Source organism: Cannabis sativa, chromosome 2, assembly GCF_029168945.1.
Source record: "Cannabis sativa cultivar Pink pepper isolate KNU-18-1 chromosome 2, ASM2916894v1, whole genome shotgun sequence".
NCBI lineage: Eukaryota > Viridiplantae > Streptophyta > Magnoliopsida > Rosales > Cannabaceae > Cannabis > Cannabis sativa.
The window spans coordinates 88,388,149-88,407,616 of NC_083602.1; the positions used below are offsets into that span (position 1 = coordinate 88,388,149).

A 19,468-nucleotide genomic window follows, 5' to 3' on the forward strand; every position below is an offset into this window, starting at 1 on the left:
AGTATTATTTATTATTACCAGACTGATTACATTTTTTTTATTCCATCAATTTGTGCCAAATACTACTTTAGATTGGTTATATTAAAACAATAAATTGTTAAAAATTGATTTTAGAGTCTATTTTATACTATAAAAAATATAAAATCTAAATTATCATTTAATAAAATAAAAAATCAATAAATACAAGAATTAAAATTATATTTACCTTTTACGTAGTGCAAAATTTTTTAAAAAAATTAATATTATCAATAATCTCTAATTCTCGTCCTTTTTGAGCTCTATCTTTTAGGTAAAGATTATTTTTTTTTCTTCTATAAATAATTTAGTTAGTGAGAGAGTGAGTGGTGAGGCAATTTTGTATAAATTATATTGTGGGCACAATAAAGCGACTTGTTTATAAAGCTTTGTATTTTTGCATCAATTACAGCTTAGATTACACAAATGAGTCCCCCAACTCCACGATTCCATGTGCTAAATTCTCCGTAATCACAGGCCAACTCACTTTATCAATTTCCACACTCAATTTAATATTACACTCTTTCTTTTTCTCTTTTTTAAATTTCAGATATTCACATCAAATTTTATTTTTTCATAAATTTAAAATAATTTAATTCTTAAATAAAAATAAATATTTAAGTTTAATTTTTACTGTTAGTAATACTTAAGTTATTTTTCTAAAACTTTGTAGTTAACTATTAGTTAAATGTTAAGTCATTATCTATATACTTGTATCAATTAGAGATTCTCACGTAATAATTTACAAAATTCTAAAAATATAACTTAGATATTATTACTTCAAAAAATTAAACTTAAATATTTATTTTGAACGAGAAATAAAACTTAAATATTTATACCAAAAATTAATCAATTTCCAAATAATCTTTACCTTCCTTCTTTTATCATTTGCAGGACCACAAAGAGTAAATTCCATCAACCCAACCTGCAAAAACTAATAATAAGCTACAAACTTATTTACATTACAATATAAATAAGACCCATCCTCATAAATTGTGTGCTGTTTTTTTTTTTAGTTTTACTTTTTTGGTTTTTCACTCTTTTTTGTTAAACAAGGTCAGCTCTCTCAGACATGGAAGCCGGCTTCTCTCATTATTTCATTCAGATTCCCACCATCTTTCTTTGACTGTGTTTGTAGTTGTTGTTGTTGTTATATTATATTGTTTTTTGTTGAGTTGAAAAAAAAAAAAAAAAAAGAAAAGGAAAGAACCATGAGAGCCTGTCATATCTGGTTTCTAAGGTTGTCATCAAGTTCATTACAGCTGAGCTTATAATGTTTTCCCAAGATTTATTCATAATGATTGATTGACCTTCCCCATTTGCAATAAAACTGTCTGCGAACCCTCAAAAGCCTATACACAGTTCATTTTTGCCTCTCTTAAAGGGGAACCGCATCTGGGTCTCTCTCAATTACAGTCATTTCATCAAAGGTGATTCCTTTTTCTCTTCCTTGTTTTTTTTTAAGTTCCCAAGAGACCAACAAAAGAATAAAAATCCAATCTTTTTTTTTTTTTTCTTTTGTTTGTGTGTAAAGTTTCAAGCTTTCATTTTTCTTCCTGATGATGGGTTGTAGAGTTAGAGAGGTAGAACTTCTCATCTGGGTTTGGTTAGTTTTGTGTTTATTATGCCTTTGTATTGGATTTACTCCAACAGATAATTACCTCATAGACTGTGGATCATCCTCAGATACTAAAGTTGGTAGCCGTGTTTTTGTATCTGATAAGTCTGGTTTAAAGTATTTATCAACCTCTCAAGATGTTCTTGCAAAAACCAACTTGAAATCAATCACTTCTTCTAGTGATTCTCCCCTTTATCAAACAGCTAGAGTCTTTACTGAAACCTCACAATACACTTTCTCTGTCACCCCAAATGAAAGACTCTGGATCCGCCTTTATTTCTTTCCATTTGTTTACAATTCTTACAACTTGAACACAGCAAAATTTGCTGTTTCAACAGAAAACCATGTCCTTCTAAACCATTTCAGTGCTTCTGGTGCTTCTGTGAAAGAATTTTCAGTAAATACAACCTCTAATAGTCTTGTTATCACCTTAACACCTTTAGAGAATTCCTTTGCCTTCTTGAATGCTATAGAGGTTGTTTCAGTCCCTGATTTGCTTATAACAGATGATGCCAACACAGCTGATACAAGGCAAGATTTTAATGGTTTGACCTCTTTGGCTTTGGAGACTGTTGCCAGGGTTAACATGGGTGGCTCAATGGTGTCATTTGATAATGATACCCTTTGGAGAACTTGGGTTCCTGATCAGAGTTTTCTTGTAACCAAAAATGGTGTAAGAAATGTCTCAAATATTAAGGCTGTCAAGTATACTGATGGTTTGGCAACCCCTGATACTGCTCCAAGTTCAGTCTATGGAACAGCAACAGCCATGGCTGCTGAAAATGATCCACACAACAATTACAATGTGACTTGGGTGTTCAAGGTGGAACCGGGATTTCGTTACTTCATAAGGTTTCACTTTTGTGATATAGTTAGTTCTTCACCTAATTCACTCTATTTCAATGTGTATGTGGATTCTTGGAATGTTGCTCCTAATCTTGATCTCACTGGTGCTGCATTTAATGTTTTGGCTACTGCAATTTATTCGGATTTCGTTACACTTCCAGCACCTAGCAATAATCTTAGTGTGAGTATTGGACCTTCAACTTTACCTGATGTTGACCCCAATGGCATTTTGAATGGATTGGAGATCATGAAAATGAGCAATTCCAAGGGAAGTCTCAGTAATTCTGACTTTTCTCCTTCGGGTTCGAGCTCAAAGAAGAATGTAGGATTAATTGTTGGTGTGAGTGTAGGAGCTTTTGTTGTAGTGATATTTGCTTTGGTTTTCTTTCTCTTGTGTAGAAGAAGGAGAAGAATGGCTGAACAAGGCCACTCCAAGACATGGATTCCTTTATCCATTAATGGTTCCCACACCATGGGAAGTAAATATTCCACTAGAACAACCACTAGTATTGCTTCCAACCATGGTTATCGAATTCCCTTTAATGCACTTCAAGAGGCTACACACAGTTTTGATGAGAATTGGGTTATTGGTATTGGTGGTTTTGGGAAGGTTTACAAAGGTGTTTTGAGTGATGGGACTAAAGTGGCTGTTAAGAGAGGAAATCCAAAATCACAACAAGGGCTTGCTGAGTTCCAAACCGAAATTGAGATGCTTTCTCAGTTTCGTCATCGCCATCTTGTTTCATTGATTGGATACTGTGATGAGAAGAATGAGATGATCTTGGTTTATGAATACATGGAGAACGGGACACTGAAGAGTCATCTGTACGGTTCCGGTCTTCCAAGTTTAAGTTGGAAACAAAGGCTTGAAATATGCATTGGTGCAGCTAGAGGACTCCATTACCTTCACACTGGCTATGCTAAAGCAGTTATTCACCGCGATGTGAAGTCTGCAAACATTTTGGTTGATGAAAATCTCATGGCCAAAGTTGCTGATTTCGGTCTTTCCAAAGCAGGGCCAGAAATTGATCAAACTCATGTGAGTACTGCAGTGAAAGGGAGTTTTGGGTACCTTGATCCCGAATATTTCAGAAGGCAACAACTAACAGAAAAATCAGATGTTTATTCATTTGGGGTGGTTTTGTTTGAAGTCCTTTGTGCAAGGCCAGTGATAGATCCAACACTCCCAAGAGAAATGGTCAATTTAGCTGAATGGGCAATGAAATGGCAAACAAAAGGGCAATTGGATCAAATCATAGACTCTACTCTTGTAGGAAAGATTAGACCAGATTCACTCAGAAAGTTTGCTGAAACAGCAGAGAAATGCCTTGCTGACTATGGTGTTGATAGGCCTTCAATGGGAGATGTATTGTGGAATTTGGAATATGCTCTTCAACTTCAAGAGGCAGTAATTCTTGGTGATCCTGAAGAAAACAGTACCAATGTGATCGGGGAGCTCTCCCCACAAGTTAACAACTTCACCAACCTCGACACAACTGTTTCAGGCGTTGAAATGACCGGTGTGGATGATCTTTCGGGTGTTTCCATGAGCAGGGTGTTCTCCCAGCTGGTCAAATCTGAGGGCAGGTGACTGAGTCCTACCAAGTACAAAAATATGTCATCCTCCTCACCCCAAGGGATAACTACACTTCTGTGGCTTGTCCACTGATCAACATCAAACAGTAGATAAGATCAATTTCTTTGGGGGGTAAGATGAAAAAGACTATTTCTTTGTTATATGTTAAAATTAAGGTGAAAAAGTTTCTTGAGTTCTCTTTTGTACAGAAGGGATGGTGGGGTGTAGTGAGTTTTGGCCAATTCAATTACAAGACTGTTAGCTAACACTTTTGTGTTGTCTTATTATTATTATTATTACTAAATATTGAAGTAGATTTTGTGAGAACTGGATCTTTTCATGTGTGAGAAGAAAATTTGTGTAATTGGTATTTGATAACATTGGTTTAAGGATATTGTATAAGTTTTATCTTCATTTATATATATATATGCTCTGTTGGTTCATCTAAAACTGAGTACTAATCTTGCAGCAGCATACTAGTTTCCCAATAATGCTAGTTCCCAATAATTATATATCCACTCTTCTTTTTGTTACATGGTTATGTTTGAGAAGAATAATTACTATATGTGCTTTTAGCCTTGTTGGGTCATGTGATTAAAGAACTGCTAATTACAATTTACAACTCTCAAATTTTGTCCCATAAAGTGTATGTTTTTTCCAACCGCACAAATCAGAGTATTATGAATTTGATTACTGTTATTAGCCATCTTAAGATAACTAACACCATATTGATGTAGCACGTTGTGAGTAGTTATCAAGTTTTCTATATTATTTATCGATATAGCACCATTAGTGATACACCACCTCTTGTAGTGCTTGATATTTTAAGGTGGCATTTGGTTAAAAGTAATAAAATAGAATGGAATGGAAAGAAAACAATTTTAATTCTTTTTTTTTGTTTGGTTGCATTTTAAAAAGAAATGAAAGACCATTCCAATATGACAGAGAAAAAATTTAATGATTTTTTTATTAATTTTTTTTTTATGCATTTTAAAGTTTATTTCATTCTTATTCTCGTTCCCATTCCTATTTTTATATTTTCATTCCTCCCAATTAAACGCCACCTAAGATTCTTCTTAACATTTCTCTATGATTTTGTTATGGATACAGTATGGCTATGTTATTCTAATTTTTTTTCTTCAAAAATTCATTTTATGATTTCCTAACTACATCAAACACCAATAACTCAAAGTGATTACACTCTCAAAATCTCTCCACGCTTCTTCTTACTCGAGTACAAGAATATGCTAGCTACCTTCTAGTTACGTTAGTGGAACTTATTTTTTATTTTTTTAATTATAATACTTTTAAACTGACCCAAAAATAAAATAAAAAATAAAATTAAAAGAGTAACAATAGCAGCAATGTTGCTGTCCAACAGCGCTTCAAATATTTACATTTGAAAAATTAAATATTTTTTACATCTTTGAGTTGATCAGGCCTAGAATATGAGAGAAGAAAGATAATGCTGACTAGACAAAGATCTTAACAGAATAAATCTTTGTACTGATATGTTAGTTATATCTGGTCTTAGTTATTTTGGTCTTAACACTTGAGTTTTAGTCTTCAGATATACAAAGGAGAGCAAAGAAAGATTACATCTGTAATTAGTTATGACAGCTAAGACATAACTAAACTAACTGAAAAGTCTAACCGACTAACCAACAGCAATCTAACAGAATACAACTAACTTCACTGAACAACACTCCTTTCAGGCAATGTTATGACTATGAGCCACCTAATTGCATGTTCTGAGGACCCACAAATGAAGCTCCAAAATAGTCCTGAAAGAGCCATGATCGCCTTCTTTGAATCACTTTACATAATAACATTCATGTAAGAACAATCTTACTGATGTGTATTGCACTGTGCACCCTTGTAAATTCTCCCTTATGATTCCTCAACACAGCACCAATAGTAGCATTTCAGTACTACAAGTATACCAATTTAAGGCTTCATAAGCAGCCAAACCAGATGGCTTTACTATATTCACACTTCCAAAGTAGATGGAAGTAATCTTCAATTTCAGAGTTGTATAGTTAGCACAAACACCAATTAATGTGGAGAAATGGAGTTTAGTTTTGGTGAGGGCTTCCTTTAGAATTTGCCACCAAAGAAATTTAGTAACAGGTTACCTGTCGCTTCTTGTTTTTTGGAGTTTTAGTAACTAATTGTTGTTTTATTACTACGAATATTAATATTTGGTTATCATACAATACACTCTAAAATTGGGAAAACTGGTAACTCGTTGCTATAGCTTTTTCTTTTCAAAATGTTAATAATTGATTACCATATACTTTGAACCTGAGAAAAGCTGCAGCTAAATACTTCTTTTTCATATTAAAAAATCAACAATTTCATGTAAAAACTTCAACCAAGTGGCCAACTATAAATTACCATATACTGAGAAAGTTAATAACACATTATTGTGATACCATTACCAAATTTAATAAAATTAAAATAAAAAGTAACTTTTACACTCAAACTTTAATCAGTGTTTTGTTAATTAATGCTAATTAACCGGCCAAGAAATTGGTAACTAGTGTTTAAAAACTTGGAAAAATTTCACTAACTTTTCAATTTTGTTTGGTATGAACTAAAGTATTAGTTCTAATTACCACTCCTTGGCATAGATACTGAAGTGAATGGAATTCAAATTGTACCAAACAAATTAAGCTTCATTTACTTGAGTAACCATATGAGTATACATAACTCACATATGTAGACATATAATTTTTTATTTTGTTTTTTGACATTACAAGTGTATTAGTACTCTTAATTAGCTTATGTTATAAGGCAAAGGGAGAATAAAAAAGAACAGTTTACATATCTCTCTTGTTCCAACATTAAAAATTGCACTTAACAAACAATATTACACTATTTTTGTTGATTGATATCCAAATATGAGCCTAAATGTACTTGTAGAAATTGCCCTTTAATAATAACAACCGATCACACAAAATTGAAATGATGAAAAACACAAAAGGCAGAGTTATGAGTACAAATTATTAGACTTGATCATCATCAATAATCAACACAAAAAGTACTATTAATCAATAATACATGATCTTGAAGGAGAATAACATAACACCAACCTACGAAACTTAGACAATGCCTCTTTCACTCCTACATTAGGCGTCATTTCGTGGCGGTGCTTAGGTGTCGCCTTCCTATTCGTCCTTTTCCTCGGCCTCCTAATGTCCTGAAAACCTCTCCCTTTAAGCCGAAAGAGCACTAATACTCTTCCTAGACACTTTTTGGTTTTCTCAGAAAAACTTTCTTTCCTGGAAAATGTGTAACTCCTCAAAAACATTTGCCTACATGACACACTATCCACCACCTTAGGCTGCTTCAATGCCCTTATTCCACCGCCTTCGGGCCGCCCCACCAGCAGCCTCGCCGATTCGCCACCGTCTGATTCGGACACCTGCCACTTGTACAGCCTCCCTATTGATCTTGTTGGTATGGTACCGGAGGCTGCCATATTGGTTATATGATATATATATTATACATATATATGTAAATGAATTTTGGTTGTGTATTTATATAGGAATAAGAAGGAAAGCAATAGGTGTTGTCATTAAAATTATCTTTGATATGAGCTAATGATTTGGTGTGCATAAATATATTGTGATGGAATTATAAATGTTACAGCTACTCAGAATTAATTTATCATATATACATAATATTATTATGTTGAAGAAATTAAGGTGGCGTTTGATAACACTTTTTTAATCAGTTTTTTATTTTTAAAATTAGAAAAGTGAAAATATTTTTTAAAATCATGTTCTATAAAACTATTTTTTATTTTTAATTTTTTAATTGAGAATCAAAATTTTAAAAACAAAAAAAATCACTTTCAATGTTTTTTTAAACAGTTCTTTTTCTTAATCAATATTTTGGACTCCGACACGACTCAGACCCAAATCTTCTCCCACAGCCCTTGTGTTGAACCCGACCTCTGACTCGGATCCGAATTTGATCCCGGACCTAAACCCAACTTAAATAAAATAAAAAAAATGAAAATAAAAATAAACTTTATAGAACACACTTTTGTTTTCTGTCTTTAAAATTGAAAAACAAAAGTGGTTACAGAACGTATTTTTGTTTTTCAAAAATAAAATTTTTAAAAACAAAAATTTTACTTTCACTTTGTGATTAAAAAATTAGAAAATAAAAGTGTTACCAAACGGCACCTAAATGTTTCACTGGTTAAAAATATTTAATTTTTAAACAAATAATATAAATTTGAGGGTCATATATAGAATTTTTGGGACAAATGATAATTTAAAAAATTAGGTTGGTTGTTGAATGAAATAGCTATATTAACGACGGTCGAATATTTATAATATTGAAAATTAATTAACTTTAAGAGCTGACTTTACAATATATATATACTCATTTCTAATGAAATTAATATATACTCACTAATTGTGTTATGAGCATAATTAATTAATTAAATTATAATTTCAGGAGAGGCATGTTTATGTGCTAATAATCATATATAGAATAATAATAATGAGATGATTTATTCTGAAATGAGATCATCATGATCTGGATTTATTAGTAAATAATTATATAAGACTAATATAGTTTTTTTTATATATATATTTATTAGTTATATCCACGTTATTAACATTTTTATTTTTATTTTTTTTAAGAAAAATTAACATATTTTAATTTACGAAGAAGAAAAATGAATAAGTAAGAAACAATATGAGAAGGTGAATCTGTTAGAGAAATGATGTGAAGTGGCCCCAGTTATATAAAAAGCCAACAACCAGCTTTTACAACTGAAGCAATTGCTAAAGCCAACTAATTACTAGATATATATATGAGCTATATATATATATATATATATATATATATATATATATATATGGAAGAGGTTTCGATAGTTACATTTTTATTGTAACCATTGTGGTTACATTTTTTTAAGCCATTGGATTACTATTAAATGGTTGTGATTAATTTGGAAATTAAATAAAAATAAAGAATAAATAACTTGTAACCTGAAAGTAACCTAATCATTTATTTCCTTATAAAACTTTAATTAAGATTAATTATATTTTAAAATTAAATTAATTATAATTATTAATCAATTTTTTGCAATTTATTACTATATAAAGATCTTTTAGCAATTTATTTTTTTATACTTAAATTATTTAAAATTTTATAGCAAAACTTTTTATAATTTAAAATTATACACATATAATTTCATAATTTAAATTTTATTATACTAGTAATCTTAATTTTAAATTATTACACTTAATTATTTAATTTTTTTATTTAAATATTTAAAAAGTAAAAAATAAAATAAGTTGAAGGATTTTTTAGCAAAAAAATGGCTGCACTTGTTATCGATTGATTAGCTTGAGGTCTCTTACTTAGTTCATATAATTGTAACAAAATAATTAAATATCATTTAAAAATAATTAATTGTTTGAAAATTTATTATAAGAAGAGAATTTTAATTTGTGTCAAAAGAAGTTTAATTTTTGTAAAAAAAAAAATTATTGTAAATATTATAATTAAATGGCTTAATTATTGAAATAATTCAAGTAAGGATTTAAATATAAATATTAATTGCTAAAAGAGGTCTTGTTGAGTATTTAATTAATTATTTTAAGAAAATAGTTAATTATAATTAATTAATTCTAAAAAAGGAATGTCTACTATTTAATTAATTATTTTAAGAAAATAGTTAATTATAATTAATTAATTCTAAAAAAGGAAAGTCTACCTTTTAGTAACCTGCTATTACAGGTCAAAAAAAAATGTAACCATATGGTTACAATAAAAATGTAACCATTGAATAGTCACCCATAGCTCATATATATATTAGTCGCCATATCAGCTATATATATATATATATCAAGGCTTGTATATATATGTTTCCAAGTAACTATATTAGTCTCCAAATTAATACTGTTTTACAGTTACAGTACTTTCTTCATTTGTGGTAAGCATTGTGGAATATTAATTGCTTTGAGTTAACATAGCTCTCTCCTAATCTTACTAACTCTTGTAAGAATTAATATTGTATTTTCATTAAATAATAATGGAAAATCTAAATGAATAAGACGCAAATTTTTTTAAAAAAAATACATAATACACTAAAAATAAAAAAAATAAAATTAGATGTTAATATGAGTTTTTTGTTTTTATTTTTACGATATATTTTTTTTTTTTGCTAATTAAATCAATAGTAAGTTGTATTTAATAAAACTGTTACAAGAACAATGGCCTGAAATTTTTTTCTATACATGATTATACCTTTTACAAAGATTTTCACCACATTATATCCTTCTTTTTTATTTTTTTTAAGCAAAATCATGAATAATTTTGATTGCCACAACACAATATTTCGACACCTCCAAAAATGATAAACATATGGCAGCCATAGCTAAAGCAAAAAATTATTACTTCCTGAAAGGTGGAAATGGAGAACTCTCAAACCAGATCATCAACATTTTCAAATCAGTACCGGTGCAATCCAAACCCAACCATTCTTCAATTACCGGCCTGAAAACAAACTTTACTATAATGACATTCAAAGAATAAATGATCGATTGATTCATTATTAATTACTTCCACATATTAAGCATACTTAGTCATTGTAGATTTTGAAATAAAAAAGTCTGTCTTTATTTGTTTGCAATCTTTCCAATATCGCCAACCATAGAATAATTCGATGTTCGAGGAATATTAAAACGCTCCCAAACATGCCCATATTAGCTCTTTTTCTCCTCCTTTATACTCAGAACTTCATAACCAAAGCTAATTATATATTTATATTATCGTAACTCATGACATTCTGTCATATATAACTCTTCATTTTGTTCTTCATATTTTGCCTCATAGTTGCACCAACTATCACTTTTTAAGTAACATTGTTCACCCATTTAACCTACAAAATGTCTTGTTTTGTTACTACAGCCAAAACATATTTACCCAAAGTAGCTTGGTTCCGTTAGAGCAATTTTCTAAATCCCAAACCATCTTCTTTCTTTGGTCTACAAATATTAGTCCAAGACACATAACCCAAACCTCCATGATCATCTACTCATTTCCATAAATACCTTCAACAAATGTTTATCACATCAAATTTTTGTTTCAATAAGTATATCCAAGTAAAATATGAATGATCATCAAGTAATAAAGTTATAAAATACTTGTAGTTCGAATGAGAAGGAATATGATAGTGCTCTCAAACATCACAATAGATTAAATCAAATTTATTTTTTGCAAAGTTATTGTTATTTGGAAAAAACCATTTTCTTTGTTTAGCTATAGGAAAGATATAACAGTGTGTTTGTTTATATAAAGAATTTACTAAGTAAGGTTAAAAACTTTTGAGATAAGAGTCCTAGTCTTGAATACCATAGGTCTACAAAGATTGCCAAAACATGAGCAGCTGGTGAAAGATCTAGCATGTACAATCCATTCTTGGTTCTACCTCTGCCAATCACCTTCTGGTTGAGTTTGTAACGCTCTAATGGCTTAGGCATGCTACAGCGCTATCTAAATTATTGTGCAATCTTTGCTAATTAAAATGTTTGATGAAAAACAAGATTTAAATTTAAACTTTTATAATAAGCATAAATTGTACAATATGTTTACAAAATTTGGGATCATGTTTCTACATTTTATAAATAAGTACATAATAAGTGAAATTCCGTATTTAAATATTCCCAGTTTGATTATTTAATTAAGTGATTAATTAAATGCGGAATAATGAAACTGGTACTGAAAACAGTTTTTCCGTAGTTACAGAATATAACTCTGTAACTCCAAAGAAACCCAGAAAAACAAACAGTGCATAAAAGTAAAAACACACAAGATTTTTGTACGTGGTTTCAACAATCCTTTCAGATTGTTACTAGTCCACGGGGCCACGCCCAGAGATAAGATTCATTAGATCGGTATCAAAAATACAAAGTAAATGACTTATGCATAAATAGACTCCCTCTTATTGTATGCCGCAAGCTTGATGTATTCCACCTACTAACCGAATCTTGATATAACTCCAAGAGCTCGAACTCCCTTCGATCACCTTGAAGAGTACTTGAATCCTCCCGATTCAAGGCTTAAAGGCTATCTCCCGAAAGCCTATACAACCATCTCCCGAAGGTTGTGTGCTTGTATCATCTCGATGCAAGACTTCAAAAGCAATCTCCCGAAAGCTTGTAAAACCCTTCTCCCGAAGGTGTGCTTGTATCCTCCCGATGCAAGACTTCAAAAGCAATCTCCCGAAAGCTTGTAAATACCCTTCTCCTGAAGGTGCACTGATGTTCTTCTTCGTTGTAGACTTGAATACAGACTCAAGACAATACAAACAACAAATAAACAGAGTAAGAGTAGAACAACTCTTCTCTACATAACAAAGACTCTCTTTTCTAAAGATATGAATGGAATTCAAAGATACAAGAGAGGTACCAAGAGAGGTACTAAACAAAGACACTCTTTCCTTAAGATATGAAAGTGAATGAAAGAGATCAACAAAACAAAGACACTCTTTCCTTAAGATATGAATATAATTCTAAGTGTGTGAAAGAGATGCAAAACCTAGCAGCTATAGGATGTATTTATAATGAATATACATCTCATAGACAGCTTACATTCGGTCTGAACAAGACCTCAACCCACTAGAAACTTCCCTAAAATAATTCTTCAATCAGTCCAGGAATTTCCGTTTCTGTACCTACAGAATCGTGGGCAGTAACTACAACTTTCCTTTTATAGAAAAGGAAAGTTTAGCTCCGGTTTTCTCTTCAAGAAACCTGATCTTAGAAAATGGGAAACTCAACACAAGATCAGAAAAACAGCTGGTTAGCAAAGAATCAATGTGTAATCAAAACTTACCATATTTACCTCAATTTCCATAAATAGGAAAGCTAGTCAACTTTCCTTCCAAGTTTAGATATACACAAATAGGGAAACCATATCAATATATGCCAGCCGAAATATACAAAGAATAATAAAATATTTTTGTCAATTAAATATGCCAAAATTAGAATTAACAATAAGTATGAGCCCATGTCGTCCAAACGATCTGAATACTCCAGGTCTAATCGCTGAGATATGTACAATCTTCATTAAGCTCCAGACTTATTGTTAATCAGTATAAGACAAGCTCTTACCGGCACATAACATAGCATTTGTGAGTCGACAAATTCAGTAAAAAAAGCATTAAACATAAACATAGACTAGGCATCCATACACCTATCAACAAGTCATAATAGATAAATCAAGAATGTCATATATGTATAGCTTATCTCATAACCCAAGCGCTCATACACCTGGTTATAAGTATGTTTGCGTCCAACGCCTTTTATGAGTCTTGAATGTTCTTAACGATAGTATGACCTCTATACCACATGTACCCAGTAACCTTTCAGAATTGGTATTAGTAGGGTTTGTTTGTACTATAAGTACAATTGTTCGTTATACACATGTACTTTGTACCCGTTCAATACTTGTGTGGATAACGCTACTATGTTATACTTTCTTTATAATTCATACCCGTCCGGTACTAGTGTGGGATATAGATGTTTGTTTTACACATGCACTCAGTACCCTTCCAGTATTAGTGTAGGCAACACTACTATGTTGTATTCTCTCAATTATGTAATGAACTATACCATATGCACAACGTACTGTACCTACACTAGTGATGATAGCAACAATTCATACATTCATAACATGTAATATGCAATCACATGTATTTCCTTTAACAAACTTACTAGCATAATCATATTATTGGCAAACATAATCATGTCCATATGTATGTGTATTATGCTAATTTTACCTCAATTCTAAATTCAAGTATATTGGTCAACCTGAGTGAAAATTGGTGCTCGATGATTAGTGGTCCTAAGTCACAATAGCGTAAAATAGATAAGTGTTTACTCTAGAATACTTTCTAATATTAGTAAATACTTTAGGGTTTCCTATCGAACTATGCGATGAAAATATCCTAAAATAAATCAAATATTTTTGGCTCTAAAATATATCTCATGCTGAAGAGTTTCTCAAGCGCTTTGAAACGATTTATAGAACGACTAAAATAGATATCCGAGTGAAAAATTATGGTCAAAATACGAATTTTGGCCGTCCCGAAAAGTTTCAAAATGGCAAGCCGGTTTTTTGCTCCCTGTAAAAATAGTCGATCGTTTCTACAGCACAAAAAAAAATATGGTTTTTCAGCCTCAATTCTAACCCAACCTTATATCAAACTCTCTAGAACACCTATTTAGACCAAAATAAATATGTTTCATCAAGCAACAACAAGCATAACTCAAAGAATCCCAAATTGTTATTTTTGAGCCAAATTTGAGTTCATAAACTCAAACTTGCTCAACACCCACTTCAAACACCTACAGCCACTCTAATAGGTCTTAAACAGTCCTAAATTAGTCTAGGAAACATCCCAAACCTACAAAGGCTCCTACACAAAAATACATAACCAACTTAAACTTTTCTCTTAAGAAAACTAAAGAAGAAATGAAGCTAGAATTACATTTATTGTTCCTTGGCAATGGAGGCTTGTTTCTCACTTAATTCCTAACTAGTAACTGCAATGGCTGCAAAATGATGAAGATAACCTAGTTTTTTGGTTTGAGAGTGTAGGAGTTTGAATGATTCTAGATTAATTAATTGATTAAGACTAATACTCATTAGGAAAAAAAATGTTAAAATTAACATCTGTTAATTACCCTTAATATACAAAGACATATAGATACGTATATATAAAACTAACTTTGGAAGTAATATGCACTAATCATATATAGTACACTAGGGTAGCAGCTAGTTAATGTTATAAAAAATGAAAAGGATTTACTTGTCTATCTCAACTATCTCTTCATTATTTCGTGCAACATATGCAATAAATTTAAGGCAAAATATTAAAAGAGACGACTATAGATATTGATTTACTTGCCAGCTTGTTTGATAATATAAAACCATGATAAATCCAAATAGTACTTTTCAGCTATAATAAAAATCTCAATTAAAAGTTATTTTCAATTTTTTCTCTTCCTTAGTGTTAAAGCATTTAAAAGAATTAAGTATTCACCAAATATGCACTCCAATTTGTTATATTAGTAAATAGTAATACTTGTGTGAGTGTGACATTATATATTCCGTACACATTTCCTCTCCCATGAAATTAACATACACACCTAGCTAAGTAATGAGTTATAGTACTCTTAATTTCTTTTTTCTTTTACTTTTCTTTCTTTTGAAAAGTAATGAGTTATTATTTGTTGCATTATTGTGAGGCTCTCTTGGGAGCATGTGAGCCATCCAACACGTGTCACTTTCTAAATGGATGTTTGAATCATTAGCAAACATTTGCGATGTTCGCTAAGTATCTTTGGATGCAAACAAGTATGTATTGCTCCTTGAAGAGTCAAGTAAGCAAGTCTCTGGCCGCTTTCTTGCGAGGATAGTCTAAAGGACAACTCGAGATGTCAATGAGAATATTGCATCCGAGTTGTTATTTGGCAAGAAAGCTATAGCCATGCAAGTAGAGGAAGAACAAGAGGTGAAACTATACTGGATAACCTTATAAGGTTACAAAATACTTTTTTGTTGTAGGACTACCACAAATCCTATTATATATTTCTCTTTTACTATTTTTGTCAATTTTAAGTGACAATTTTTCATTTATCTTACTATCATTTTGAGTATGTTAATACTTAATGCTCGAAGTTTTCTTTATAACTCTCGAAACTTTTTTAATAAGGCTCTATTTCATGTCATGAATGTCATGGGGAACTCAAAGTATATGGTTAATTCTATTTTATTATTATTTGATCCGCATCTCATTAATTAATAATAAGATTCTCAATGAAAAAATATCATGCCTCAAAATGTCATTTAAAATAGCAACCTAACACAACACTAAAAAAGTTACAAAAATGAATTAATATAATTATAGAGTAAATAAAGAACTACTATTCAAAAAAATAGAAATATTGATATAAATGTAGGGTAAGTTTATACAATAGGCTATATAGGCATACCTATCTATACCAAACCCATTGTCATCTCTAATTAATATGGTGCAAGTCATTAATTATAATGTGTTTTTTTTTTTTTTAAGAAAATTAATTATAATGTGTTACATATATTTTACAATCTTTCAAAGTGCTAGAATGTGGAATGTGGTTTATAAGGTATAGTAAGTTTCTATTGCCCATCTTATAGCCATGTGGGTTTTGGCAAATATGATAAAAAAAGTAATATTAAATTTTATTTTAAAATTAATTGATGATGAATGAAGTAATTTAATATAAAGATTAAGATTTATCAAAAAGATATTTGTGAGGCGAAAGATTGTGAAATATATTAGCAAGGGCATTGTTATTAGACATCAATAGTGTCTAGTACTTTTTAGACATGTCTCTTTACGATTAGTTAGTGATATTTTTTAAAAACTATTATATTAAATTACATGAGGTCTAATATTTAATTGCACAAATAACAATATAACACTGAGGAAAGTAATAACCTTTTAGCATTTCAAATTAGACACTATTTATATAGTTTTTTTTAACAAATAAATTTTGAATTTATTGGAAAATGGTGATGTGGCCAATTAAGTAACATTATTGATGCCCTTATAGCATTGGTCATTTTCGTAAGCATTTTATTTCTTGTGTAACTTTTGATTGAAATGAGATGAAATTTGAACCCCCAATGTTGTACATTATATTAAAAATAAACTAGTTTCTCTCTACTTTGTATATTTTCCTAAAAATAAACCTTCACCGGCCTTGCCTTTGCTCTAATTATTAGTGTTTTTTTAAGTCTTGATAAGGACACTTCAACATACAAATAATATATAAATGACATACACAACAGAAGTAGGCCACTCAATTCTACTTCACAGAAAAATGAATACCAATTACTAAAAATGCCGGCCAAACTCAATTATTTTTATGTAAACATTTTCCCTTTTTAGTAAACTTTATTTGATATATCAACCAACCCTCATTACATTTACATCATTAATTAATTCTTTTTATTTAGTTATAAACATATAGAAAACCATTTAGGGAATTTTATGCTAAAATATATGTTTTTCTCTGTTTTATCTTTACAGCTAACTTTTATTTGTTGTGCCTTATTGATGTTATAAAAATTCAAAGAGAATCAAAATTTGGATGAATATTAATGTTTTTTTCTTATTATTACTGAAATAATGTAAGTAATGGTCGATAATCCATATTACATATATATATGTGTTATATTATTATTATTTATTAGTATAATTTAATATTGTGTTTCACACATTTTAATTTAATTATTAATTATTATTATTATAATCTTTCATTAGACGTCAACTCATTCTATATATATACTAGGGATATCGGCTCACCTGAAATTAGGATCAGTCATAAATATTTAAAGCTTATCTCTAAATAAAAAATTTGGCATTTATACAAATACTTAGTAATATCATTTAGTGTAATGGTAAATTTTTGCAAGTTTAACATTTCATACTTACTTTATTTTTTTTTTATTTGTGTAAGAGAACTAAAATAATATTGTTCAGCTGGTCATGTCTCTAATATGGAAGATATCTCAATTAGATTGCAAATTATTATTTTAACTAATTGCTATTAATAAAATGTTATAATATGGAAGATATCTCAATTAGATTGCAAATTATTATTTTAACTAATTGCTATTAATAAAATGTTATAATTTATTAAAAAAAAATATATATTATTGTTGGGATTTGAACTAAACAACTATAAGTAAGGTGAAATGTAAAATATTATTACACTAAAATTACTTTAACATAATTATGTATTATTTTATATTTTATTATATCTAATTCTATACCATAATTTTATTAAACTTTTGAAATCTTAAAATAATATACAAATATATAATCGCACATTCTCAATTTTATTTTATGGTCTAGCTCCTCTCATATTAGTGTTGCATACCACTAATTGAAATGCTATAAAGAGTGTGATTTTATAAAAAATAAATAAATAAAACAAAATTTGATAAAAGTTACCCAGTGTGTCAAGTACTACAACTAGGTGTCATATGTAATAAATTATTATAATAAATTTTATATTTATATTAATAAATATTATAAAATATCACTAACCATTTATAAAAACGTTATTTTTTCTTTATCGTGCTAAGATAATAGGAATGATCTAATATAATAAGATAAATGCTAAAAGATATTTTATTGTTGGTAGAATTAATTATTGAATTACATATAATTTAATATGATAATTTTTAAAAAATATCACCAAACAGTTGTAGAACGTCAATTTTAGAAAGTGTTGAACACTATGTCGAATGACAATGCTAATAATAATAATAATGGTCATAAAATTAAGAGTGCAAAAGTTGAATTAATCCATATGACTGCGCATGCAAATTTCCAATCACTAATTCACTATTAAATGGGAATAAAGTTCCACTATTGTGCACGACTTGTGAACCCAAATGTGCCTAAGAAAGAAAGAAAGAAAGAAAGAAAAGTGGTGTTTATTATTCTTTAGTCACTACAAACTTCTTTTCAAAAACACACTGATTCATATAAACAGACATTTACAAGTTAGAAGAGCAAGAAGAAAAAATCAAACTTCCTATGGTTTAGTTAGAGGGACACTAGTGGAAATAAGGGTCCACCAAAACTTTCATTTGGCCTCATCTCATTTGTTGCTCCCTTCAAAGAAGCAAGAATGTAAACTAAAACAAAATAATAATAAGGGCTTGTTCGGTACGAATAATTTTGAAATATTAAAGCATTAAAGCAGAAAATATAATTGTCTAAAAACTTATAACTGTGTTTGATTATACATGAAAATATTAAATTAAATTACCATTTATTGAATTATATTATTTGGTTAAACATAAAAATTTAATGTATTAAAATTGAGAGACATATTTGAAACCCACTTTTTTTGAAAGATCTAAGATTATTAGGTTGTATTAATATTAGGTCGAGTTTGGTTGGGAGGAATGAAAATATAAAAATAGAAATGGTAATGAGAATATGAATTGGAATGGAATGGAATAAAATTTAAAATGCATAAAAAATTGATAAAAAAATCATTAAATTTTTTTTCTTGTTACATTAGAATGGTCTTTCCTTCCTTTTTAAAATGGAATAGTCATTCGACTAAAATGGTGGAAAGATCATTCCATTAGAATGTTATTCCAATACTTTAAAATGCAACCAAACAAATGAATGGAATGAAAATTGTTTCCAATCTATTCCATTCCATTTCATTACCTCCAACCAAACGTTACCTAAGTTAAAACTTTTTTATCATTCATAAAATAATGAAACCTATACTAAGTACTAACAAAAGAATGAGTGCTACTATTAATCTCTTATTATAATTTTTTAGTCAAATTTTCTATTCAAA

The 19,468-nt window shown here is 29.6% G+C and overlaps 2 protein-coding genes across 2 annotated transcripts; one reads left to right on the top strand and one right to left on the bottom strand.

Moving 5' to 3' along the window:
- The first annotated feature begins 1,009 nt into the window (after positions 1-1,009).
- LOC115718917 (receptor-like protein kinase HERK 1) lies at positions 1,010-4,505 on the top strand. Its single transcript, XM_030647736.2, has 2 exons — positions 1,010-1,445; positions 1,550-4,505. Exon 2 carries the CDS (start codon positions 1,575-1,577, stop codon positions 4,068-4,070), a length of 2,496 nt encoding a protein of 831 aa, XP_030503596.1. The 5' UTR covers positions 1,010-1,445; positions 1,550-1,574; the 3' UTR covers positions 4,071-4,505.
- Positions 4,506-6,863: 2,358 nt separating this feature from the next.
- On the bottom strand, positions 6,864-7,681 carry LOC115718753 (uncharacterized). Its single transcript, XM_030647576.2, has one exon. It carries the CDS (start codon positions 7,537-7,539, stop codon positions 7,105-7,107), a length of 435 nt encoding a protein of 144 aa, XP_030503436.1. The 5' UTR covers positions 7,540-7,681; the 3' UTR covers positions 6,864-7,104.
- Between the last annotated feature and the right edge of the window lie 11,787 nt (positions 7,682-19,468).

Coding starts and splice junctions, on each gene's coding strand:
- LOC115718917 (XM_030647736.2), top strand. CDS start 1,575: ATGATGGGTTGTAGAGTTAGAGAGGTAGAACTTCTCATCTGGGTTTGG.
- LOC115718753 (XM_030647576.2), bottom strand. CDS start 7,539: ATGGCAGCCTCCGGTACCATACCAACAAGATCAATAGGGAGGCTGTAC.